The sequence below is a fragment of the Balaenoptera physalus genome (assembly GCF_965194825.1).
Source record: "Balaenoptera physalus genome assembly, chromosome: 1".
Taxonomy (NCBI): domain Eukaryota; kingdom Metazoa; phylum Chordata; class Mammalia; order Artiodactyla; family Balaenopteridae; genus Balaenoptera; species Balaenoptera physalus.
In genome coordinates, this window is record NC_138882.1 from 186,335,077 (window position 1) to 186,362,993 (window position 27,917).

At 41.3% G+C, this 27,917-nt stretch overlaps 3 protein-coding genes across 5 annotated transcripts in view; all 3 read right to left on the reverse strand.

Moving 5' to 3' along the window:
• Positions 1-27,917, reverse strand: part of LOC309639717 (PRAME family member 8-like) — a 67,134-nt gene that overhangs the window by 33,333 nt on the left and 5,884 nt on the right. The window lies entirely within an intron of this gene.
• LOC309639773 (melanoma antigen preferentially expressed in tumors-like) lies at positions 4,898-15,696 on the reverse strand. Of its 2 annotated transcripts, XM_082417429.1 has the most exons (3): positions 9,425-15,696; positions 8,456-8,765; positions 4,898-8,004 (listed from the first exon to the last, which is right to left on the reverse strand). In XM_082417429.1, exons 2-3 carry the CDS (start codon positions 8,740-8,742, stop codon positions 7,428-7,430), a joined length of 864 nt encoding a protein of 287 aa, XP_082273555.1. In that variant the 5' UTR covers positions 8,743-8,765; positions 9,425-15,696; the 3' UTR covers positions 4,898-7,427. The 2 variants fall into 2 exon arrangements, with proteins under 2 accessions (XP_082273555.1, XP_082273554.1); XM_082417428.1 differs by having other exon boundaries at positions 8,456-15,696.
• LOC309658869 (uncharacterized protein) overlaps positions 23,042-27,917 on the reverse strand; it is a 39,911-nt gene continuing 35,035 nt past the window's right edge. The window contains exon 7 of the mRNA XM_082457960.1: positions 23,042-26,928. Within this exon, the coding sequence (XP_082314086.1) occupies positions 26,355-26,928 (574 nt within the window). The 3' untranslated portion in view covers positions 23,042-26,354. The remainder of the gene's footprint in view (positions 26,929-27,917) is intronic.

A 27,917-nucleotide genomic window follows, 5' to 3' on the forward strand; every position in this document is an offset into this window, starting at 1 on the left:
AACATTTTATAACACCATATACAAAAATAAACAAAAAGTGGATTGAAGACCTAAATGTAAGGCCAAAAACCACAAAACTTCCAGAAGAAAACTTAGGTGGAACACACTTTGGCACAAATCATAGCAATATTTCTTTTGATATGTCTCCTAAAGCAAAGGAAACAAGAGCAAAAATAAACAAATGTGCCCTAATTAAACTTAAAAGCTTTTGCACAGCAAAGGAAATCATGGACAAAATATAAAGACAACCTGCAGAATGGGAGAAAATATTTGCAAATGATATGACCAATAAGGAGATAATATCCAAAATAATATATAAACAGCTGATACAACTCAACAGCAAAAAAAAAAAAAAAATGGGCAGAAGACCTGAATAGACATTTTTCCAAAGAAGACATACAGATGGCCAACAGTCACATTGAAAGATGTTCAGTGTTGTTAATCATCAGGGAAATGCAAATAAAAAACACAATGAGGTATCACTTCACACCTGTCGGAAGGACGATCATCAAAAAAACCACAGATCACAAATGTCGGCCAGGGGTGGAGAAAAGGGAACCCTCATTCACTGTAGGTGGGAATGTGAATTGGTGCAGCCACTGTGGAAAACAGGACAGAGGTTTCTCTAAAAACTAAATATATAAATATCATATGACTCAGCAATTTCACTACTGGGTATATACCTAAAAATCCCAAGTACAATAATTATAAAAGATACATGCATCCCAATATGCATAGCAGCATTATTTAAAAAGCCAAGATATGGAAGCAGCCAAAGTGTCCATCAACAGTTGAATGGATAAAGAAGTGGTATATTCCACACACACAATGAAATACTACTCAGTCATAAAAAAGAATGAAATTTTAACATTTGCAACAACATGGATGGACTTGGAGTGTATTATGTATAATGAAATGTCAGACAGAAAATATAAATACTGTACGACATCACTTATATGTGGAATCTGAAAAATAAAATAAACTAGTAAATATAACAAAAGAGAAACAGACTCACAGATATAGAGAACAAACTAGTGTTTACCAGTAGGGAGAGGGAAGGGAGAGGGGTAAGATAGGGTTAGGGGATTAAGAGATACTAAGTACAATGTATAAAATAAATAAGCTAGGAGTATATATTGTACAGCACAGAGAATATAGCCAATATTTTATCATAATAACTATAAAAGTAGTACAAACTTTAAAAATTGTGATTCAGTATGTTGTACACCTGAAACTTATATAACATTGTACTTCAACTATACCTCAATTAAAAAAAAAAAAAGTAAAGCAGCTCAGCCTACTGATAGAAGCACTGGAGGATGATTTGAAATCCAGTGACATTTTCTTTTCCCCCTTTTCGCTAATTAAAAAAAATAGAATATAGTGGTGAGCTTGACATAAGTTGATGAAAATTATCTTCCAAGAGGATGAAATGGATAATTCAGGAACAACAGGGCTATATACAGGGAGAAAGCATTGAGAAACCAAAGAGAAGCTTTGGGGACTACAAGGATTTTTATTACTCTATGGTTGGCAAGAACAACAAAACATTGGAACAACCTAAATTTACATAAGGAGGCAAAGTATTAAAATGCAGGTCATTCATTTTATGGACTACTATATGCCCGCTGATATGAATGAGGACTGATCCTTAAGACCCACCCTTAAACGTAAAAAAGCAAGATGATCTGAATCACTAAGACACCGTTTCTATAAGGGAAGCTGAACCAGATATTAGCACATGCAAAAATAAATGTACAGAAAGTCAGAGAGAAGTCTGGAAAGTACACTAAACTGAATTCTCTGGAGAGGGACCTGGGATGAAGAGGAAGTTCAGGGGAGATGTTTCTTCCATCTGTGTTGTTGGGATGTTTTACATTGAGAGTATAGTCCTGTCTTACTTGGGCAAAACCAACAAAAGTATGGGAAACGAATGAAGGTTTCTTTTGTTACTGAACCAAACTCGGGCCCACTGATCTGTGTGCAGTGAAACCAATCTACTGATACTGAGAGTGTTGAAGGAAAGTGTAGCATTTATTGCAGGCACCAAGCAAAGAACAGGGGCAACTATTGCTCAAAAGGCCCAAATTCCCTGATGACTTTCAGGAAAAGATTTTTAAAGACAGGGTGAGAGAGAGTGTTGTAGGGTGTGTGATCAGCTCATGGACATTCTTCTGGTTGTTGGTGATGATGTAAACAGGAATAAATATCATCAAGCTTCTGCTTCCAACCCCTCTGGTCTCTATGTGCTTGTAGTCAGCCTGGAGTTCACTTCATTCAGTGTTTTCAAAGTAGCTCAAGGATATGGCTCAGAATGTTATCTATAGCCCTTGAGGAGGAACTAAAGGTCTTTGAATTTGTTTAATGGCTAAGCTATTATTATTTTGTCCTGCTTGATTATTTTCCTTTGTTTCTGCATTTTGTCATATTTTCTGTTTATTCTTTGGAACTCAGGATAGACCTAGGAGGATAAAGGTTTTCTATAAACAAGAGGCAGGTGCAGAACATGAGGGGGAGTCTGTCCTGGGAAGGGCCCATAGGGTTCTGCTCAGTTACACTTTCAAGTACAACTTATATGTACAAATGCATTGACCACAAGTGCTATTTCTTCCATATCCAATTTATTTATGTTATTGGTAGACAGCTAGTGTTGACTTTCCCCAAATGTGCATTTCAGTGCAAAATAACGTTTGGCTATAAACTGTTGTTAAATATGTCCATGCACCCACAGTTATAAGCATTTACTGCCACACCAGCCTTCTTGTTCAGCTTCAGGACCACAGGGTGATAGAGACACAGTTCCTGCACTTTATGAAACTATTAATGTTGTTGATGAAAATTCAATTAACTCTCAAGTTAAGAAGAAAAAAAAGGGAATTTTATTTGAGCCAAACTGAGGATTATAACTCAGGAAGCAGATTCTCAAAAAGCCCTGGGAACTGTTCCATGTGTTAGAAGTCAAAGGCATAGTAATATACATTTTTGAGTCAAAGGATCATACATCAAAATGACATCCTGATATTTTACATAAAGTTCACCAAGGATACATAGTCCAGGTAAGCACATACAAAGTGAGCAGCAAATCACCATGAACCCCTACAGAGCTGGGAAAGAACACTATTCTTTTAAGAAGTTACATTGCTAACATCAGAAGAAAAAAAAATTGATCTTTAATGTTGAACAGGCACTCCCATCTTTGAGGAGCTCATTGCATATTAGGTAGGCAGGAGGCCCAAACAAACACATAGAGAGACTTTTATGTTTAATTTTTTTCTTGTCCTGCCTTAAAATATAAATTTTATTTCATCATTGTCTAACAGGTAAGTTTGTCAACAGAAAAAATTTTAATACGCACCCTTTTCATATGATCCAGCAGCCTCGTTCCTTGGTATCTACCCAAATGAGTTGGAAACTTACGTCCAAACCAAACATGCACACAGATGATTTTAGCAGCAAACCAAAGAAGCAACAAAGCTGTCCTTCAGTATATGAGTGAGCAAATAAACTGTGGTGTATTCAGACAAGGAATGTGATCAAAACATGAAAAGACATGGAGGAAACTTAAATATCTATTACTAAGTGAAGGAAGTCAATCTGAAAAGGCTACATATGTATGATTCCAGAAATATGACATTTTTTATTTTTTAAAAATTTTAATTGGAACATAGATGATTTACAATGTTGTGTTACTTTCTGCCGCACAGCAAAGTGAATTAGTTCTACATTTACATATATCCATTCTTTTTTAGATTCTTTTCCCTTATAGGTCATTACAGAGTATTGAGTAGAGTTCCCTGTGCTATAAAGTGGGTTCTTACAAGTTATCTATTTTATATATAGTAGTGTGTATATGTCAATCCCAGTCTCCCAATTAATCCCTCCCCCACCTTTCCACCCTGGAAACCATAACATTGTTTCCTACATCTGTAACTCTATATGACATTTTGCAAAAGGCAAAGCTCTGGGGAAAGCAAAAATATCAGTGGTGGCCAGGGACTTGGGGGTGGAAAAGATAAATAGGCAGAGCAAAGAGGATTTTTTTTAAAAATTTTTATTGGAGTATAGTTGATTTACAATGTTGTGTTAGTTTCCGGTGTACAGCAAAGTGAATCAGTTATACATATACATATATCCACTCTCTCTCTCTCTCTCTCTTTTTTTTTTTTTTAGATTTGTTTCCCATATAAGCCATTGCAGAGTATTGAGTAGAGTTCCCTGTGCTATACAGCAGGTTCTTCTAAGTTAGGACAGTGAAAATACTCCATATGATACTACACTAGTAGATACATGCAACTGTATATTTGTCAAAATCCATAGAACGTACAACTCTTAGAGTGAACCTTGGTGTAAACTATGAAGTTTGGTTGATAAGGGTGTCTCAATGTAGATTCATGAATTATAAGAAATGTACTCTTCTGGTGGGAGATTTGGATATCCATGGAGGCTGTACACGTGGGGGCAAGAGACAAATGGGAACTCTCTGTACTTTCTGCTCAATTTCACCGTGAATCTAATAAAACTGCTCTAAAAAATAAAGCCTACTTTAAAAAATATAATTGTGGGCTTCCCTAGTGGCGCAGTGGTTAAGAGTCTGCCTGCCAATGCAGGGGACATGGGTTCGAGCCCTGGTCTGGGAGGATCCCACATGCCGCAGAGCAGCTGGGCCCGTGAGCCACAATTGCTGAGCCTGCGCGTCTGGAGCCTGTGCTCCGCAACAACAGAGGCCGCGATAGTGAGAGGCCCGCGCACCGCGATGAAGAGTGGCCCCCGCTCGCCGGAACTGGAGAAAGTCCTCGCACAGAAACGAAGACCCAACACAGCCAAAAATAAATAAAAAAATAAATAAATAAAATATATATATATAATTGTAATCCTAGCTCTAAAATTTTATTATTCTAAATATTTTTAAAGGAGAAAAAAATCTCATTCATTGATCTTTAAAATCAGTTTTCATGTCTTATTTGTCTTGAGATGCCAAAGGAAGTTCAACATTTTTTTAAAAATCCGCATGCATTCTTTACAAGTACTAAATTACCTCTATAATTTTCAAAGAAATTTTGTGTATTTAATATTCATATAAATGTGCAAATATTTAAACTCAACTAGTATTAACAGGACAGCAAAATTTTTAAAAAGTACTGACGTATACAGTCCTGTTTACAAAACTGATTTATATCCTCCTGTCTCTGATCTACCAGCTGGTGGCCTAGGAGACCTAAGGCTCAGAATGTCTATCACTAGAGATGAATCCAATCTCCCCTATGCCCTCCCTTCCTCCTCCCTGCACTGGCTGCTAGAGCAGCTTGAGTGAATCATGATTCACTGGTGTCCACATGTGAAAGGTGAGACCCATTTCAGACCCTGGGATTGCTCTCCACCCTGTTGTAAGGAATAGAGGGTAAGCTAGAGGAATGTAGATACTGAGGTTTCCACTAGGAGAGAAAAAGAAGGGAAAGACTCATTTAATTATCTCTTAGTGTATGCCAGCTCCAGGGCCAAGCCCTCAAGTGCATTATCTCATTGGAACTTACAAATGTCTAGTGAGCTTGGTTTGTATCATTATCTTCCTTTTGCAAGGTAACCGAGGCATTTGCTTAAGGTTCCTCCACCCCTATATCCACTCCATCCCTGGAGCACCAACACACTGAATTTCCCATCAACTCCTTGAGTCAACTTTTCCCCTTCAATCTTGTACCCCTGCTGGATCACCTTTCCTTTTCATGTTCACATTGAGCAGATGCCTGAAACCATAGGTCTGTGTTCTCTTCACAATGCACCTATATCCTAGGTTTCAGTTTCCAGTGCCCAGAAGAAAGCTTTTCATAGAGGCAACCAACTAGGGAGGGACAAAACAGCAGTACATAATGGTCTTCTCATGACAGAATATCTCATTGCCCCAGCGAGGACAGGGGCTAGAGCTAATCCAGATGGTTCTGGGCCGTCCTAAGTTCCTCATAATCTCAATCTGCTCAGCCTGAAGCTGGGCAAGTCTCCCTAGGTGTAGAATTCTCTGAGAGCTGTAACTCTCCCTTGGGGCAGGATACAGCTCTAGAATTAAACTGGGCAGTCCATCAGTATGACGCAGCAGCTTCTCCATGATGGCCATGGAGAGGAGGTTCCCACACATGCTGAAGGTCCTGAGCTGGGAGCAGTGGCTCAGGGCAGGCAGGATGGCCTCAAGTTGACAGTCCATGATTCCACACAGATTTAAGTCCAGTTCCTGGAGCGTGGCTGCAACTTTCTCCAGCAGAACTTGGAGGAGCTCAGGACTAAAGTCAGTCAGTGTGACACCACTCAGATCCAGGCCCTTTAGCTGACTGATGTTCAGGCACTGAGACAGATGTTTCAAGTCTGATTCTGTAATCAGACAGTGAGTTATTGCGAGGTTCTCCAAGGGAGTCTTCAGGCACCTGGGAGAGAAACTGAGGAATTAGGTCTTGGAAACCGGGGTGGAAGGTGACCTCAAGGTGGGAGATAAGTGATTTACCCAAGGTCAAGGTTATTTTGACCATCTGATAACAATCAATACCGAGAACGCCCAATCTCATTTTAGCCTGACTCCTGTCATCTTCTTTGTTTGGCTGAGATAAGTACACAGAACCTTGAAAGCTCTCTTTCCTCATCAGTCAAGCAGGGTACAACATACTCCACTTCCTTTTGCAGATGAACGAAAATAGTGGAATTCACTAGAACATGCTCAGAGGAGAGCCTAGCACAGAGTCTCAATCAAGAGTGGGCATCACTGAATTTTCATATTTAGAGTCAAAACAAACAAAAAAATCCTCTCAAATCAGGGTGCCTTTAGCTCACTACTTGAGCCCCAGGTGCCCATATCTCTGGGCCAGATGAGGCTAGAGGGAGACATGCACAGAGATCCAACCTGGACAAGATCCCACATCATCAACTGGGGTTTCCAGTCTGCAGGGGCTCAGTTACATCCCTGCATCATCTGCAAACCACCTACCACTTTTTATTTTGCTTTTGGCTCCCCATTCCTTACCACCAGCATCATGCATTTCCCATATATTAATTACCTTATCTGGAGCACAAACAACATTTTACAGATGGGGAGTTTGAGACAAGCTCACTGTGGTCACAAAATGGTTGAGCACAGAGCTTCTCTAGAAATACTCAGGTCTGAGGTTGTTTCCCCTCTTCAGTGCCCTCTTACCTGTTTTTTTTTAAAGTCACCTGAACAAAGACATCTCTTCCTGAGAAAGAAATCACAAACACTCTGATACATCTGAACCCTCCAATCTATAGCTTCCTAGCATGGTGTCCCTTTCCAGAGCCTCTATCGCACTTTGTCCCTCTACCTTGATTTGTGTGGTTATGTGATGCCACACTTCAGGATAGAGCAACAAAGGAAACAATGCATGTGACATTCTAGTGTTGTGTTCTCTGTTACTCGGTCAGTGGTGCCATCCTCACCTGAGCATCTTGTCCAGGCGACCTTGGAGGAAGGAGGGAGATTCCATACGGATATCCCGGAGGTGGTGCAGCCTGAGGAACTGAGAGGTAATTTGGATGACGTGCTGGTCCTCCTGTTCCTCAAGTGCAGGCACATGGATGTTGGAGAGAAGGAGTCTCTGCACATTACCCATCTGGCCCAGGAGAGGAGCAAACATGGCCAGGGTGGACAGATGCCAGGTGCAATTCACTTGTACCTCCTGGATACAGTCCAGCTGCACCATACTCAGGACCGTCATAATATTTTCCATGGACATGGTAACAATTTTCAGCTTCTTACAGCACAGGTGTATGGAACCTTTTTTCTTCTCCACCCACTGCATGAGGTAGATAAAGAATTCATCCATGGTCCCTTCATTGAGGCAAAGTTCTATAAACACCTCCCAGGGAGCCAAGGGCTGCTCTGGCCTTGACCTGTCCTTAGCCACTGGTGCCATCGATGAGCTTGAGGACACATGGACATTGGATCCAGACCACATGCTCCAGAAGTCCTGGCCAGTATTCCTTAAATCCAGCACCCGCAGTTTGCACCTCCTGTGGGGGAAACAGCAGGTTGGCAGGGGTGGTTTAAGATCCACACTGAATGAAACCACAGTCTCAGAATTTAGGCAACACTCATTTCCCACATGTGCTTTTACTTCACGTTCCTGACATCACCTGCTGCCTTGCCCTCTTCTTCCCTCTCTGCCTTTCTTTCCTCCGTCTCCTTTCCCCCTTCCATTCTTTCTGGTTTTCTACTTCTGGTACCTTTAATCATCACTAGAAGGCTGTGGGGGCATGTTTTTTCAGGCTCCCCTGTATTTTAGGCACTCCTACACCTCCAGAAGGCATTTCCCGAAGTGAGCTCAGCAATGTCCAAGGCCTCTGAGCTTCTTCCTTGGCATCATCAGACGCCTCTGGTCCATCCCTTGGCTATCTACTCTTATGACACCAGCTGTCTCTTCAACAATGTCTAGGACCCTACCAGCCTACCTGGCAGACTCACCTGGGGCAATCCTTCTGGGCAAGCAGGACATCAAGCCCATCCAACACTGCTTGTAAGGTCCCCACATGAGGCATCTCCATCAGGCCTCCCAGAGGTAGGCGGACAAAGGGCCAGGCTTGCACCATGGCCTTCAGGGTCTCACTGCGTCTCCCATGAAAGGCCTCCATGAACAGTGGTGGGAAGAACTCTGTTGGTAGATCCCCCAGAGCAGCAAAGGCCAAGGCCTCATCCCTCAGCAGGCTCATTCCCACCAGGTCCAGGAGTCTGGGTGGATTCCAGATACTCATTCTGATCTTTTCCAAAAGGAAACCTGTGGAAGCCATCAGAGAACAAGACATCCTTTTCAGGCCAAGCATGAGCAAGCCTCCATTGTCTCCCCACCCTTCAGAGGGACTTAGCACAGTGGTAGAAGAGCCTCAATTTTCCCCAATTCCACTCTAGGTTCAGTGGGCACAAAGCCATAACTCTTTCCCTACTGGCAGCAGAACAAGTATCTCCCAAGTACCGAGGAAAAGGAAAGGCAACCACTAGTCCATCCATTTCCACCCACTGCTTTGCTTAATTCATGTCCCAGTGGTAAGTGTGTACCATGAGCCTTAACAATGTCCCTTCTCTTTCTTGGGGGAAAACTTTCAGACCATCACTTAGGGCCCCAAAACTATGGGAATAGGAGCATCTTGTGGCCCAGCACAGCCTCCATCCTCAATTCCCACAGTTAACTTGGCTGAGAAAGACAAAGGAGATACCCCTAAAATGAATGCTATTTGCACAAAGTAAATATTTTAAATGTCAAGAAATAAAATGCCAAAGAGATACTTTTCATTAAAAAGAATATCTGCTTGGTTAAGACATTTAAAAATAGTATAAACCAAAGCACAAATCAAAGTATTTGGGATTAAGGCAAAATTACACTTAGAGGTAAAACCAAAATCTTAAATCAGTTTATCTGAAAAGAAATAAGAAACCTACCATATCAAGCTGCATGCCACCATTCAAGACACAGAGATCATGGGTAACATGAGGGTGTCCTTAGCTGAGGTATGTAACTGACCAACTCTGATGATATTGGGGGAGGCAGGGTGCTAGGACCTCAGGCTCCTTGGAAAATCCAGGAGGTGACTGGATTCTGCATCTCTTCTTTGGTACATGAAGATTTTATATACCTTTCTAATCACAACTTCCTTCTTTCCAGCTACTAACTTCCAATCAGAAAGCATACCTGATTAGATTCCAGACTGTCCATCAGGTTAATCCTGATCGGATCTTTGTCTGTCTCAAGAGGAATGGATTGAATCAGATATTCATTCAGGAAAGAGAAAGAACGAAGGAGGGGTATTGGAGTCAAAGGCACGTTCCTTGATTCACTCCACAAATACTGATTGGGTTTTACCAATATCAATAGTTATACCTGTGGGTATGAGCCAGGGAAGGAGTTATCTATTTGTGATATTGGATAGGAAAAACAAAAATTTAAAGCATCAGTGTTGGGGGATCTTTGGCCATATCACAATTATCAAAATGTCCCAGAATAAAAACAGCTTCATGAAGACAGTGGTGTTGTTCCCAAAGGAAACACAATAAATCCATCCCTGTATCAAGTGTCACTTAGGTGTTATGTCGGAAACGTGGGAGATCATGAGCTTATTCCGGCAGCAAGGGAAGTTCTTTTGGGGATGTGGTTGGTTTTCCAGCCTTATGTCAAGGCTTCTCTGAAGGAAGTCAGGTCAAAATCACAATGAGAAGGGTGGGGCTGGGCAGCATGGAGCTGGGCATTCCTAAAGGGACCATGTGAATGAGCCAAACAGTGGAAAACATAGTTGTTGGGTTTTTTTTTCTCCTGAGAAGGGAGAAGATTTAAAGGTTATTCTCTGGGTGGAGTTTAGAAATTAAAAGGGAGTGGCTAAGAGGAGGCAGTGTCATCTTTGACGGTGTTTCCTCCCAGAAAGTTGATATCAGCACAGCAAACAGGCATGAAAAGATTAATCTGAGAATGTGAGCAGAGGGAGAGGCTGTGAGCCCTGGAAAGTCAGAAATTTCCAAGACTGAGACCCACTGAGGGTGGGCACTGTGGGCTCTTTGGGAACTTGGAACCAGGGGGAGACATGAACATGGTCAGTCACAAATAACCCTGTCATCCAGGGGCAGCTGCTAAGAAGAGATATTTTCCTTTAGGTTTTTCCCCCACAGAGGATAATTCCCAGATGGCAAATAGCCCCACCCATTTTCCAGGGGTCTTGGAAGCTGAACTATAGTCCCATTGTCCCCTTTCCAAGTATATTTTGATAATTACTGTTTTCTAAAATTTAACTAAGTTCAGCACAGATTCTGATCAAGGTAATAGCAATGGGCACAGAAATAAAATTCTGTTTTTCTCTTCATATTAAGCACTGTTCACAAATACCAACACCTCTTCCAAACAAAATTCAGAAGCTGTATTTGGTGTTTAAGGATCTGCCACGTTCAGGTATGAGTTCCATCCCAACTACACCACACAGAGATTCTTTTGAAGTTTCAGGACACAAAGAAAGCTGGACCCTCCCTCCACCCCCAGAATTTTCCATGCCTCCCCCCACCACATTCAATATGGTGCCCAGACAATTCTTGTATACCACTGGCTGCCAAGGCAAGGATTATTTGAAGATTGTTCTCCATCTTGGTATCTTTCCTGAAGATTCTTTTCACCATATTTCTACCATGGGTATAAATGGCTTTTACATAAAATTGGGCTAAACCAAATTGTGCTCAACAGACTTTTAACTCCCAGGCCATCAAGCACCTTTATTAATGAGTTGCAGTATAGTGAGATTTGTAGCAACAATAATCATAACCATCTCTGTTTATTGAACACAAACTGGTTGAGCAATGGTGCTGGCACTTTTTATCCACTAGTTCAGATAACCTTCACAGAAAATCTAGAGGTCACTGCTATTTTTCTGCATTTTTAACCTGGAGGATTGGGGTTTTACTCAGTAGAGGAATCTGCCCACTGCCATGCAGTGAATAACTGGTAGATTCCCTTTGTTGACGGGATCAGAAGGAACCAAGGAACCCTGAGTTGTCAAACAACCTAAATTTTGGAAAGGACTGACTGAGAGACTTCACTTGAATGTTAGTGGAAATGGGGAAATTGCAGTGTCTCAGGTGGGGATGTTTCTATGGGTTTGCAGCTTCTATGAGATCCAAAAAGACCACTGTTTTAAAGTGGCAGGTTGTAACTAATTCTCTGAAGAAAACTCCAGGGATGAAACGGAAAGGTACAAAGCTGGGCAGACTCGAAGTTGAGCATCTCTGGGATATTTGGGAATTTGCGGGATACTGGGAAGGAGCTTTCTTGCCTGAGCAGTAATCAACTGTGGGAGCTGTGTCAAAGAAAACCAGAGACAGACACAGGTTTATATGGTAAAGGCAAATTTTATTCAGGATTATTGCAACAGAGGAAAAGATACACCAGTATGGAACTGGTCTCCATTCACAATACAATGAAGACGTTTGGGGATTCACAACCAACAAGCAGGGGGTTTTGTGGCTGGAAAATTACTATGAGGAGACTTCAGTTCTGGGGGAAATCTGGCTAAACCAGTGTAACGGGATTCCTACCGAAGGCTGTCCAGGGTGATCAGATTCCAAGAGTGGGGAGTGAGGAATTTTGATCAGATATTATTGGAATATCATGTATCAAAGATGTGGATTCTTCTAAAACTGACTAATCAGGGTTCTTCCAAAAGCTGGATTTTACAAGGATGTACACAGATGGGCCTATCAGAATGTCAGGAGACTGACTTAGAGTTTGCAAGTGTACATGCCAGTTGAGGGGATCGTGTTGGAGCCATGGGTGCATTGTGCAAATCCTGATGTAGTGAAGAGCTTGGCCAACTTGAGAACAGGAAGAAAGCCACTGAGGCTGGGCAAGGAGGGTGCAGGCAGTTCAGGAAGGATCCATCGGAAGATTTTCATGATCTTATTAATTCTTTCCCTACTGGTGAAGAAAGTTAAGGGAAGATTGTTTTATTCTTATATTGTTATTTATTCTGGTACACACCATCCAAGCACGCCTGGTATGGTCTGAGTGGTGAGGGTTAGCACAGGGTGATACAGCCTCACTGTCTCTATTCCTTCTCAGTTTGTTCTTTTAAGTTTATACAGCTAAATCAATCCTAAGTGCAAATATTTGTTTTTCTCTTTTCCATTGTAAAAGCCTTGACTCTTTTCTTTCTTCAGTTTTCTTTTGGCATATTTTCCTAGAAGAATTTTTCCAGTTTTATTGAGATATGATTGACCTCTTTTTCGGTGTACAACATAATGATTTGATATATGTATACACTGTGAAACTATCACCACAATAAGTTTAGTTCTCATCCATCACTTCACATAGTTAAATTTTTTTCCTGTGGTGAGAACTTTAAAGATCTACTTTCCTAACATTTTTTTTCAAGTACACAATACAGAATTGTTAACTTTTGTCACTGTGCTATACATTACATCCCTATAACACATTTATTTTATAACTAGAAGTTTGTACCTTTTGACCGCCTTTATTCATTTCCCCATAAGTCTTTCTTTGACTTGTTTCACTTAACATAATGCCCTAATGATCTGTCCATATTGTTGAAAATGGCAGGATTTCCTTCTTTTTTATGGTTTTAAGCCTGAATAATATTCATATATATATATGAATATATATGTATTATATATATATTCACATTTTCTTCATCATTCATTGATGGACACTTAGGTTGTTTCCCTTTCTTGGCTATTGTAAATAATGCTGCAGAGAACGTAGGGCTGCAGATATCTTTTTGAGAAAGTGATTTCATTATCTTCATATATATACCCAGAACTGAAATTGCTGGATCTTATGGTACCTCCATACTGTTTTCCACATTGTCTGCACATTCTTACATTCCCAGCACAGTGGCTACACAAGGGCTCCTTTTTCTTCACACCCTCATGGTCACTCGTTATCTCTTGTCCTCTTGATAACAGCCATTCTAAAAGGTGTGAGGTGATATCTCCTTGCGGTTGTGATTTGCATTTCCCTGATTAGTGATGCTGAGCATCTTTTCAAGTACCTGTTGGCCATCTGCATGTCTTCTTTGCCAGAATGAAGTCAGCAATGGGCAGTCTCCTGCAAATAGGTAGAGTGTAGAGAAATACAAGATACAGGTCAACCCAAAGTGTGTTTTTCTGTAGGATACGGCAAACCAGGCGGAGAACTTGGGGTCTGCTGTGGGGAGTAGTTCCCCTGGAGGCCTCTCAACAGTGGGGCTCAAGAGACTCAGTTCCATCCCCTGGCTTCAAGCCAGCCCGGGAGTACCTGAACAGGTCATCTGTTCTGCCCTTTCGTTATTGTGCTTTACCCTTGGAACACACACTGCCTCCTGGAATGCCACCAAAAAAGCAAATCAACAAAAGTCGCAAGGGTCTTGGGAAGTAAATGCTGTCCCCTGAACTAATGAATAGAAGCACAAGAACTCATCTATAGAGATGGAATTTCCTCCCAAGCATCCCTGGTTCTCACTGTGCACACTCACTGAGGCTACCTCAGAACTCTTCCCATCCCTGTTCTCAGAACACAGTTCTTCAGATCTTGCAAAATCAGGCTCATGGGGAGGGTTGCAAGGTTGTCGTCAGGGCTGCCTCAAATCCCCAAACTCCCATCCCCCATTCCCGTTAGCATCACTGACCCTCTGTGTAATATTCTGGTAAGGAAGGAGGTGGCTCAGTCCAAGACACAGAAAGTTCCTTGATAACTGACCCGGACACAGTCCAGTGTCCTCTCCTGCACAGACATGGGTGCTGGTCTGATGGGAGGCCCTGGAGAAGAGCTATAGGCCCATCCTGAGGCCAACAGCATTCTTGTTCCAGCTCCATTTCCGTAACCCAGAGAGTAGGGCCATCCCACAGGGGACTCAGTTAGACTTTCCTCTCTGTCTGACACTCTTGGTCTTCTCCTAAGCTTTTGCCCTTCCAAGTCTTTCCCCAAATCTACTATCCTGTCCCCTCTCACCTTTCTTCCTCCAGGCCTCACCCCTTGCCCAGCAGTCTAGATGATCTTGCATCTCCAGCCACCAGGGGACACTGTGGGCCCAGAATTGGCTGCAGTGCAGGGTTCCAGGAGGGAGACGAGAGAGATTGCATGACCTTGAACTAGGGGGCAGCCAGGGAGTGGAAGCTGGGGTGATGGGGGGAGACTGCCCAGGCAGGGGCTTGTTAGGAGACCCTGGAATTTTGTAAGTAGGGTTGTGACATAACCTGATGGGTGTTTCCCAGCCCCCCTGGCTGCTGTTGGATAGTGTCCTGGGGGAGTTAACAAGGACGCAGGGATGCCAGCAGGAGAGCCTTGGTTGCTCCTGGCGGCAGATCCTGGCTTGCACTTCAGGTACCTTGGGGACAACTTCAGGGACACTTGGAGGCAGAATCAGCGGCACTTTGCTCTTAGAGTGAAGGTGGGGCATGAGGGTAAAACAGGGGGTGACGGACCTCCTAGAGCCTCGCGGTGACTTCTTAAAACTGGGAGGAATGGGAAAGGAGCAGGTATGAAAAAAAGGTAAAGAGTCTGCTGGGCCATGTTATTTTTCAGATGATTACATCGTTTTATGAGAAAAAGATGAAGTACAGAGTAACACCTGAAATATATATATATAAAATCATACATATTCTTATTCAAGAGCTATTTGCAAATGCCTCCCATGGACTTGATATCTATCCGTGGCGTTGCAGTTCTGTGGGGTGCAAAGGGGATTATAGGCCCTGCAGGTTCAAAGCCAGGCTCCTGACTAAGGTCAATCTCTGGCCCAGAAAAACAAAGTCATGTGGTTTCTTTTCTGTCGTCTTCAGGGTCACTGTGGGTCAGGTCAGAATGCTATGCAGGACATTTTTGTCTCCATATTAGGGGCTGCAGGGTGGCACTCCAAAAGCCAAATGTGTCCTACAGACATGTTTTGGGACAATGTTTTAACAAATAAGATTTGCGGCCAGAGGTTAAAAATCAAGTTTTGTCTCATAATTTACTCCCCAATATCCCTTGAAGAAAAAATCTTAAAAGAAAAATGTAGCATCACTGAACCCACATCCCTAAGGGGTCTCACTGGGCATGAACTGCAAAGCAGCTTCCCTGATGTGGGGACCCGTGCCCTCCAGGTCTCCATGGTCCCTGCCTGTAATCCTTCACGCACCCCCTGCCTGGCCCTGGGTTCTGTGGGGTTTGTGTCTCATGTAGGAATATGCCCAGGCAATTTGACCTGAGACTGGGAGAGAAGGAAACTGTTCACCCACTCCTGCAGTGGGCAAAGGGTAGGAAGACCCCAAAGTGGGATTTGGGGAGCTGGGCTACACAAACTGCAGCTATCCAAGTTGTTCCTACGCCAGTGACTATGGGAACCTTAGTTCAAGAAAAAAAAAATCTAGCACAAAATCCAGATTCAGGAGTATATCTGGAACCTACAGTGAACTGGGGACCTCAGAGAGAGTTTCTTTTCAGACAAGGAACCGGAGACCCAGAGCGTGAAATGTGCCAGCAAGAAATGTCTGACCAGAACTGGGACCTCGGAGTGAGCCCCACAGGGTTTGCAGGTCAACACGGCTATGCCTTCAAATTCATGCATGAATTATCTGAGCATTGGCACACACGAGTTCACCAACAGCCTCCAGATGTTTGCCAAGAAGAAATAGAAAATCGCTGGGGGCAGGGGGCAATCAGGTTTTGACTTATTTTCACATCTGCTCCCATGAGTTAGCGCCAATCACACAAACCCTGATCCTGAAGCCATAGCCACCTGTAAATTGGTGTCAAATTGGCCACCAGGGGGCTTGTGCCAGCCAATGGGCTGAACTCTAGGGGGTCACCCAGGCTTGGCTCCTAAGGTGCTGGGTTCCACAGTCAAACCAACACATCTTGGCAGAGGGATCAGCTGGCAGGTTACTGGACGCTGCTGCAGAGCTGGGTCGTTCCCTGGGGCCTGGCTATTTATGCCTGTGGTCTTTGAATGTCAAGAAACAGCTGCTGCCGTTTTTGGAGGATTTATTCTGCAACAAGTTCTGGGCTCAGTGTTTGTGTCTGAGTTAGAGATTATCATGGTACCCATTCAATAGGGGAAGACATAGATTCAGAGAAGGACAGAAACTTCTTCAAGGACACACACCAGTAAGTGTTAGAACTGGAATTCTGTCCCGTCTGTTTGTCAGTGCTCTTGAATATTGCACTATGCTGCCCCAGATCCTGGCAATGCACTGCTCACCTTAACATTTGTAATAAAATTTTGGAGTCATTGACTCCTCCCTTGCTGGAAGACCTGAGAGAGAATCTGGTCCAGATATTTACTACCTTGTTTTAACCACAGAATCTATCATTCCAAAGAAATTGCACAGATTGGAAAATAAAAGTAGAGCAGTTCAGCCCATGGATACAGGAACTGGAGGATGAGATGAAGTCATGTGAGGATTTTCTTTTCTTCCTTCTTGCTTTTTTTTTTAATGGAAGATAGTGGAGAGCCTGTCAGAAGTTGATGAAATTGATCTAAGATAAGATAAAATGAATAATTTAGAGAGATGAAGAAAACATTGAGAAATCAAAGAGAAGCTTTCCTGAGCATAAGCATTTTTGTAGTATATGGTTGGTAATAACAACAAGAACAAAAATGGAACAAACTTAATTTACACGAACAGGCAAAGGGTTAAACTGTGGACCATTCATTTTTATGGAATACAGTATGCAAGTTAATACGAATAAGGACAGATTTTTAAGACCTATCCTTAAGTGAAAAAAGCAAGATGATCAAAGCCACACTAAGACATCTTCTCTACAAGGGAAGACAAACCAGATATTTCTACATGCACGTATAAATGTATAGAAAGTCAGAGAGAAGTCTGCAAAATACACGAAACTTTGCCCTCTGGAGAGGGGCCTGGGATAAGGAGGAAGTTCAGTGGAGATGCTTGCTCTATCTGTATTATTGGAATGTTGTACATTGAGAATGTGTCTTGTATTGCTTTGGGCAAAACAAAAGAAAGTATTGAAAACAAAACTTTTCTTTCATGTACATTTACACGTACAAATATATAGACCACAATTGCTGTTTCTTCCATATCAACTTATCTATGTTATTGTTAGCCAGAAAATGTTGATTTTGCACAAATCTGCATTTCAGTGAAAAGTATCATTTGGCTATAAACTGATGTTAAAGATTTCCACACACCATGCAGTTCAGGCTTTGTGTTCAGCTGTACTACCACAGTGTGAGAGACACAGTACCTGCCCTTTATGGGACAATCTCTAACAGGTGAGATTGTCAAGGTAAATAATTGTAATACACACCCTAATCATACAATCCAGCAATCTCACTCCCTGGTATCTACCCAAATGAGTTTAAATCTTATGTCCACACCAAATGTGCACACAGATGCTTATAGCAGCTTTATTCATAATTGCCAAAACTTGGAAGCAACTAAGATGTCCTTCAGTAGGTAAATGAATAAATAAACTGCAGTATATTCAGACAATGGTATGTTATCAAACCATGAAAATACTTGGAGGAACCTTAAATTTGTATTAATAATTCAAAGAAGCCTATCTGAAAAGGCTACATATTGTATGATTCCAACTATGTGACATTGTGGAAAAGACCAGTCTCTGGGGACAGCAAAAGAGATCAGTGGTTGCCAGGGAATGGGGGAGAGGGAGGGATGAAAAAGAGCAAATAGGACTTTTACGGCAGTGAAACTCCTCTCTATGATATGATGATGGATACATGTCATTATATGATTGCCAAAACCCGTAGAAACTACACTGCCAAGAGTGAACCTTAATTTAAACTATGGACTTTGGGTGATAATGATGTGTCAATGTAGGTTCATCAATGTAACAAATGTACCAACCTGGCGAGGGAAGTTTATAGTCCTGAAAGCTGTACATGTGGTGGGGTAGGAGTTAAATGGGAACTCTTTGTACTTCCTGCTCATTTTCAAGATGAACCTAAAACTGTCCTAAGAAATAAAGTCTACTGTAAAAAAATATAATTGTAAACTTTCCAGCCCTAAAATTTTATTATTCTAAATTTTTTTAAAGAAGAAACCATTCTTGTTCATTAATGTTTAAAATCAGTTTTAAAGTCTCATTTGTTTAGAGGCTCCAAATCAAGTTAAACTTTTCCTAAAAGTAAACATTCATTCTTTAAAAGTATTAAATTTACTTTATAATTTTTTTCTTAACATTTTTATTGGAGTATAATTGCTTTACAATGATGTGTTAGTTTCTGCTGTATAACGAAGTGAATCATCTATATGTATACATATATTCCCCATATCCCCTCCCTCTTGTGTGACCCTCCCACCCTCCTTATCCCACCCCTCTAGGTGGTCACAAAGCACCGAGCTGATCTCCCTGTGCTATGCGGCTTCTTCTCACTAGCTATCTATTTTACATTTGGTGATGTATATTACCATATGTCCATATGTTCATATATACACTACCACTGTCTAACTTTGTCAAAGCTTATCCTTCCCCCTCCCCCTGTCCTGAAGTCCATTCTCTAGTAGGTCTGTGTCTTTATTCCCGTCTTGCCCCTAGGCTCTTCATGACCTTTTTTTTTTTTTTTTAGATTCCATATATATGCGTTAGCATACGGTATTTGTTTTTCTCTTTCGGACTTACTTCACTCTGTATGACAGACTCTAGGTCCAACCACCTCACTACAAATAACTCAATTTTGTTTCTTTGTATGGCTGAGTAATATTCCATTGTGTATATGTGCCACATATTCTTCATCCATTCATCTGTCGATGGACACTTAGGTTGCTTCCATGTCCAGGCTATTGTAAATAGAGCTGCAGTAAACATTGTGGTACATGACTCTTTTTGAATTATGGTTTGCTCAGGGTATATGCCCAGCAGTGGGATTGATGGGTCGTGTGGTAGTTCTATTTTTAGTTTTTTAAGGAACCTCCATACAGTTCTCCATAGTGGCTGTATCAGTTTACTTTCCTACCAACAGTGTATGAGGGTACCCGTTTCTCCACACCCTCTCCAGCATTTATTGTTTGTAGATTTTTTGATGATGGGCATTCTGACCAGTGTGATATGATATCACATTGTCGTTTTGATTTGCATTTCTCTAATGATTAATGATGTTGAGCATTCTTTCATGTGTTTGTTGGCAATCTGTATATCTTCTTTGGAGAAACGCCTGTTTAGGTCTCCTGCCTGTTTTTGGATTGGGTTGTTTTTTTGATATTGAGCTGCATGAGCTGCTTGTAAATTTTGGAGATTAATCCTTTGTCAGTTGCTTCATTTGCAAATACTTTCTTCCATTCTGAGGGTTGTCTTTTCGTCTTGTTTATGGTTTCCTTTGCTGTGTAAAAGCTTTTAAGTTTCATTAGGTCCCATTTGTTTATTTTTGTTTTTATTTCCATTTCTCTAGGAGCTGGGTCAAAAAGGATCTTGCTGTGATTTATGTCATAGACTGTTCTGCCTATGTTTTCTCTAAGAGTTTGATAGTGTCTGGCCTTACATTTAGGTCTTTAATCCATTTTGAGTTTATTTTTGTGTATTGTGTTAGGGAGTGTTCTAATTTCATTCTTTAACATGTAGCAGTCCAGTTTTCCCAGCACCGCTTATTGAAGAGGCTGTCTTTTCTCCATTGTATATGCTTACCTACTTTATCAAGACACATATTAATCAAACTATCAAAAATTAAATACAAAGAAAAAATATTAAAAGCAGCAAGGGAAAAACAACAAATAACATACAACGGAATCCCCATAAGGTCAACAGCTGATCTTTCAGCAGAAACTCTGCAAGCCAGAAGGGAGTGGCAGGACATATTTAAAGTGATGAGAGGAAAAATCCTACAACCAAGATTACTCTACCCAGCAAGGATCCCATTCAGATTTGATGGAGAAATTAAAACCTTTACAGACAAGCAAAAGCTAAGAGGATTCAGCACCACGAGACCAGCTTTACAACAAATGCTAAAGGAACTTCTCTAGGCAGGAAACACCAGAGAAGGAAAAGACCTACAATAACAAACCCAAAACAATTAAGAAAATGGTAATAGGAACATACATATCGATAATTACCTTAAATGTAAATGGATAAAATGCTCCAAGTAAAAGACATAGACTGGTTGAATGGATACAAAAACAAGAACTGTATATATGCTGTCTACAAGAGACCCACTTCAGACCTAGGGACACATACAGACTGAAAGTGAGGGGATGGAAAAAGATATTCCATGCAAAGGGAAATCAAAAGAAAGCTGGAGTAGCAATTCTCATATCAGACAAAATAGACGTTAAAATAAAGACTATTACAAGAGACAAAGAAGGACACTACATAATGATCAAGGGATCGATCCAAGAAGAAGATATAACAATTGTAAATATTTATGCACCCAACATAGGAGCACCTCAATACATAAGGCTAATACTAACAGCCATAAAAGGGGAAATTGACAGTAACACAATCATAGAAGGGGACTTTAACACCCCACTTTCTCCAATGGACAGATCATCCAAAATGAAAATAAATAAGGAAACAGAAACTTTAAATGATACATTAAACAAGATGGACTTAATTGATTTTTATAGGACATTCCATCCATAAACAACAGAATACACTTTCTTCTCAAGCGCTCATGGAACATTCTCCAGGATAGATCATATCTTGGGTCACAAATCAAGCCTTGGTGAATTTAAGAAAATTGAAATCATATCAAGTACCTTTTCCGACCACAACGCTATGAGACCAGATATCAATTACAGGAAAAAAACTGTATAAAATACAAACACATGGAGGCTAAACAGTACACTACTAAATAACCAAAAGATGACTTAAGGAATGAAAGAGGAAATAAAAAAATACCTAGAGACAAATGACAATGAAAACGATGATGACTCAAAACCTATGGGATGCAGCAAAAGCAGTTCTAAGAGGAAATTTTATAGCAACACAATCCTACCTCAAGAAACAACTCAAAAAACAACCTAACCTTACACCTAAAGCAATTAGAGAAAGAAGAACAACAACAACCAAAAAAACCCTAAAGTTAGCAGAAGGAAAGAAACCATAAAGATCAGATCAGAAATAAATGAAAAAGAAATGAAGGAAACAATAGCAAAGATCAATAACACTAAAAGCTGGTTCTTTGAGAAGATAAAAAATTGATAACCCATTAGCCAGACTCATCAAGAAATAAAGGGAGAAGACTCACATCAACAGATTTAGAAATGAAAAAGGAGAAGTAACAACTGACACTGCAGAAATACAAAGGATCATGAGAGACTACTACAAGCAACTCTATGCCAATAAAATGGACAACCTGGAAGAAATGGACAAGTTCTTAGAAATGCACAACCTTCCGAGAATGAACCAGGAAGAAATAGAAAATGTGAACAGACCAATCACAAACACTGAAATTGAAACTGTGATTAAAAATCTTCCAACAAACAAAAGCCCAGGATCAGATGGCTTCACAGGTGAATTCTATCAAACATTTAGAGAAGAACTAACGCCTATCCTTCTCAAATTCTTCCAAAATATAGCAGAGGGAGGAACACTCCCAAACTCATTCTACGAGGCCAACATCACCCTGATACCAAAACCAGACAAAGACGTCACAAAAAAAGAAAACTACAGACCAATATCACTGATGAACATAGATGCAAAAATCCTCAACAAAATACTAGCAAACACACTCCAACAGCACATTAAAAGGATCATACACCATGATCAACTGGGGTTTATCCCAGGAATGCAAAGATTCTTCACTATACGCAAATCAATCAATGTGATACACCATATTAACAAATTGAAGGAGAAAACCCATATGATCATCTCAATAGATGCAGAGAAAGCTTTCAACAAAATTCAACACCCATTTATAATAAAAACCCTCCAGAAAGTAGGCGTAGAGGGAACTTACCTCAACATAATAAAGACCATATATGACAAACCCACAGCCAACATTGTCCTCAATGGTGAAAAACTGAAACCATTTCCACTAAGATCAGGAACAAGACAAGGTTGCCCACTCTCACCACTATTATTCAACATAGTTTTGGAAGTTTTAGCCACAGCAATCAGAGAAGAAAAAGAAATAAAAGGAATCTAAATCAGAAAAGAAGAAGTAAAGCTGTCACTGTTTGCAGATGACATGATACTATACATAGAGAATCCTAAAGATGCCACCAGAAAACTACTAGAGCTAATCAATGAATCTGATAAAGTAGCAGGATACAAAATTAATGCACAGAAATCTCTTGCATGCCTATACACTAATGATGAAAAATCTGAAAGTGAAATTAAGAAAACACTCCCATTTACCATTGCAACAAAAAGAAAAAAATACCTAGGAATAATCCTACCTAAGGAGACAAAGACCTGTGTGCAGAAAATTATAAGACACTGTTGAAAGAAATTAAAGATGATACACATAGATGGAGAGATATACCATGTTCTTGGATTGGAAGAATCAACATTGTGAAAATGACTCTACTACCCAAATCAATCTACAGATTCAATGCAATCCCTATCAAACTACCACTGGCATTTTTCACAGAACTAGAGCAAAATATTTCACAATTTGTATGGAAACACAAAAGACCCCGAATAGCCAAAGCAATCTTGAGAAAGAAAAAGGAAGCTGGAGGTATCAGGTTCCCTGACTTCAGACTATACTACAAAGCTACCGTAATCAAGACAGTATGGTACTATCACAAAAACAGAAATATAGATCAGTGGAACAGGATAGAAAGCCCAGAGATAAACCCACGCAGATATGGTCACCTTATCTTTGATGAAGGATACTTTATAATTTTTAAAGAACATTTATACCTTTATTATTTATAGAAATCACAGTGCAATTATTTACTCAACTAGCATTTACATAATATAAGATTGATAGGGACAGAGTAAAGGGACAACGTAGGTAATTAAATAGTTAATCCCACTAGGGGACTAAGTAAAAAAAATATATGGGGGACCCCTGTAAGTTAATGATCACTTACAAAAACAGGTTTGCTTGACCACAAAGCCAAGCAGGCGTGCTTAGCAACAAAACCATGCAACAGAAACATGAGACATGCCCCCAAACAATAAAAAAATGGTGGCATGAGACCCACATCCTGCCCAGTGAGCTCAGTAAGTTAATGACCCCTAGGACATGCTCTCTGCCCACATGAAAAACAATAATATATGGAAAGGTGGCATTGCAAAGTGAAAGACCCTCATTGTACTGAGACCTAAAATAATTTTTCCATAGTGCCATAACAGTCCAGGCTTGACCATGTAGGGACAAGAAAACTCCCCTGTCCAACCTGGAGGAGGAGCTGATGATGGAGGCATGACGTCTACTCAAGAATGCAGAAGAAGGTTGTCTTTTCTTCCTCCCCACTTTTCCTTTGATTATAAAACTGTAACCCACTAAGTTCTCCAGGGCAGCACCCTGTTGCCCACCCGCTTGTAAGCCTCACAATCATCCTATCCTAATAAATCACTTCTTATCTATCACTTTGCCTCTCACTGAATTCTTTCTGCATGGAGGACATAAAGAACCCGAGCTCTTCAGAGCCCCCCCCAAAAAGCCACATAGCCGTTTCAAGATTTTTTAAAAATACTGAATTATATAATTCTGCTTGCAAAACTAATTTATATCCTCTGGTCTGGTCTACCAGTAGGTGTCTACAAGTTCTGAGGCTCAGAATGTCTACCTAATAATCACTAGAGATGAATCCAATCTCTTCTCTGTCCCCCTCCCTGCACTGGCTGCTAAAGCACCCTGGGTGAATCAGGATTCTTTGGTGCCACAGGTATAAGCTGAGTCCCACTTCACACCCTGGATTCTGCTCTCCTTGACGTTGTCAGGAATAGAGGGTAAACTAGAGGATGAAGATAGTGGGGGTGTCCACCAGGAGGGAAAAACAAGGGAAAGACCCTATTGCTGAGCTCTTACTGCATGTCAGGTCCTGTGCCAGGCCACCAACTAACATTGTCTATCGATTCGTGCTGAAATCCTGTAACTTGAGTGTGCGCCATTATCTTCATGTTACGGGGAAAATGAGGCCCTTGCCTAAAGTCCTCCCACCCTTATATCCTATTCCTCCCCCGAGCCAATAACACCAGTCTTTGATTTTGTAACGAGGAGTCTTCATTTGGGTGCCTTTTGTTTAGGGTGACTGTGATGGTTAATTTTGAGTCACCTTGGAGAAGGAATGCCCAGATATCTGGTAAAACAATAATTCTGGGTGTGTCTGGGAGGGTGTTTCTGGAAGAGATTAGCATTTTAATCCATAGACTGAAGGAAGAGATCTGCCTTCACCAATGTAGTGGGCATAATCCTATCCTTTGGGGGCCTGAATGGAACAAAAAATCCAATTCTCACCTTCTCTCTATTCTTGCCCATGAACATTGAAGCTTGTGGCTCTAGAGCCTTCATACTCTGAACTTACACCAGGGGACCTCTCGTTCTCAGGCCTTCAGCCTCAGACTTGGAATAACACTGTCAGTTCCACTGTTTTTCAGCCTTAAACTTTGGTCTGAGTTATACCATCAGCTTTGCTGGTTCTCTAGTTTACAGACAGCAGACTGTGGGACTTCTCAGCCTCTGGAACCATGTAAGCCCCTTCCCATAATAACTCCCCTCTAATATATAACTATATATACAGCTGACACTGGAAACATGGGTTTGAACTGCTTGGGTCCACTTACATGAAGATATTTTTCAATAGTAAATATAGCACTAAACCATCTGAAGTTGGTTGAATCCGAGGACGTGAAACTGTTGATGGGGACAGCAGACTATGAGTTGTATGAGGTACATAACAGGTATTTGTTATATATCCTGATATGCTGATGTCAAAACATTCTATGCCCGTTTTCCATAACGGGGAGAATCAGGAGGTATTAAGGGAATAAAGTCAATCTCTAATTGACATGAACTAGTCCCCCCAAATGGTATAATTTTTAACACACTATAAAAATACTAAAAACATGTTACATGCCTACATGGTTTTAAAATTTTGCCAAAAGGAATTTGGATGTCTATACTGGCCACAACTAGGTTAATTCAAGAAGGACCACTACCCACCAATGACAGGCATGGGTTGGTGAGGACCAGAGGCTCAGCTTAGTTGTATAGATAACACCTTCCAGAACCATGGGCATTGCCTTGTGTAGTGAAGCTTTTTCCCAGCACATACAAAGACCGGAAACTGAGACTAAAGGGCCCACCAGGAGAACAATGAGGACTACTTATGTCCAGGATCGTAGCCTGAGTCAGCAGTGAAGACCCTGCCAAGAGCTCTTCATGCTATTGGCTCATTGGCGACTGAGTATGTTCCCCTTGTGTGTATTAACCCACTGAACAGCCACAGAAATAAGCAATGTGGTAAGAGATGCCCCAGATAGACTAAAGAATTTGCGGGAATGGTAAGGTTTCAGATTATAGACAACTCAGTGCCTTTTTTTGGTTGGATTTTTTTTTTTTTTTTTTTTTTACCAGTAACTGAAGATTACTGAGGTATAAACTGCAAAAACAGAATAATACATCATGGGGGGCAGCAGTCGGTTTACACTGGGAGTCTCTTTATTTCTGACCATTTATTTACAGCCATCCACCCAGGGATAACTCCAACATGTGCATCTCAAGCCTGAACTTCCTTCCAGAAATTTAGATCAATATTTCAGACTCTATAAACACATATTCCTGAATGTCCCATCAACTACCTGAGTCAATATTTCCCCCTGCAATCCTGCACCCTTGCTGGATCACCTTTCCTTTCCCCATTCACATTGATCAGATGTTGGAAACCATGGGTCAGTTTTCCCTTCAGGAGGCACCTTTGCCTAGATTTCAGAGTCCAAGTTCTCAGAAGAAAGTTTTTGATAGAGAACTAGGCAGAATACCAACTAGGCAGGGGTATTATAGCTGTATACAACAGGCTCGGGATGATAGAATGTGTTTTCTCCACAGTGAGGACAGGGGCTGGAGCTAATCCAGATTGTTCTGGGACGTCCTAAGTCTCTAAGGATCTTCAACAGCTCAGCCTTAATCTGGACAAGTCTCTCTGGGTGGAAATCTCCCTGAGAGCTGTAACTCTCCCGAGGGGCAGGGTACAGCTCTTGACTTAAACTGAGCAGCCCGGAGGTATGTTGCAGCAGCTTCTCCATGATGGCCATGGAGAGGAGGTTCCCACACATGCTGAAGGTCCTGAGCTGGGAGCAGTGGCTCAGGGCAGGCAGGATGGCCTCAAGTTGGGAGTCCATGATCCCACACAGATCTAAGTCCAGTTCCTGGAGAGTGGCTGCAACTTTCTCCAGCAGAACTTGGAGGAGCTCAGGACTAAAGTTGGTCAGAGTGACACCACTCAGATCCAGGGCTTTTAGCTGACTGATGTTCGGGCACTGGGACAGATGTGTCAAGTCTGATTCTGTAAGCAGGCAGTTGGTTATTGAGAGGTTGTCCAAGGGGGTCTTCAGGCAGCTGGAGAGAAACCAAGGAATTAGGTCTTGAAAACTGGAGTGGCAGGTGAACTCCAGGTGAGAGAAAAGCCCAAGGTCAAGGTTGTTCTGACCATCAGATAAAGGTCAATACCCAGGATACCCAATCTCATTTTAGCCTGAGTCCTTTCATCTTCCTTGTGTGACTGGGTCAAGTTCACAGAATCTTGAAAGCTCTCTTTCCTCATCTGTCAAGCAGAAAAAAATTTACTCTACTTCCTTATGAGGATGAATGAAGATTATGGCATGGACTAAAACATGCTCAGCGGAGAGTCTTACACAGAGTTTCAATCAAGTGGCACCACTGAATTTTAATATTGGGAGACATGAAACTGTGGTTTAATATTGGGGGACACGAAAAAAAGTGTTTTCAACTCAGGTTCCTTCAGTCCATGCTTGGGCCCCCAGCACCTGTATCTCAGGCCAAGTGAGAGTCCTGGGTGATAAGCATAGAAAACCAACCTGGACAAGTTCCCAAATCATCAACTGTGGTTTTCCAGTCTACAGGGGCTCACTTATACCCCTGCATCACCTGCAAATCACCTACCCCTTTTTTTAATCCTTTTGGCTCCAGCTCCTTAACCATCCTCTCCAGAATCATGCATTTCCCATATGTTAATTACCTTATCTGGAGCACAACACAACTTTTGCTGAAATGAATTTGAGACAGGCTCACTGTGGTCACTAAACAGGTGAGCACAGAGCTTCTCTTTAGAAATGTTCAGGTCAGCTTACATATTTTACTAGGTCATCTGATTAAAGATAGATATCTCTTCCTAAGGCAGAAATCACAAAACCTCCATTGATAGATCTGAATGGTCTAATCTGGACCTTTTTAGCATGGTGTCCTTTTCCAGAGCCTCTCTGTCCGTTTAGCCCTCTACCTTGATTTGTGTGGTTATGTTATACCACACTTCAAGATAGAGCAGCAAAGGAGACAATGCATTCACATTCTATTGTTGTGTTTATTGT

What these genes read in the sequence shown, in the direction of transcription:
- LOC309639773 (XM_082417428.1), bottom strand. Translation starts at nt 8,811, where the DNA reads ATGCTTGGCCTGAAAAGGATGTCTTGTTCTCTGATGGCTTCCACAGGT. An exon ending in GCCCAGAAGGATTGCCCCAG is followed by an intron (nt 8,005 to 8,455) that starts GTGAGTCTGCCA and finishes TTTCCCCCACAG; the next exon opens with GAGGTGCAAACTGCGGGTGC.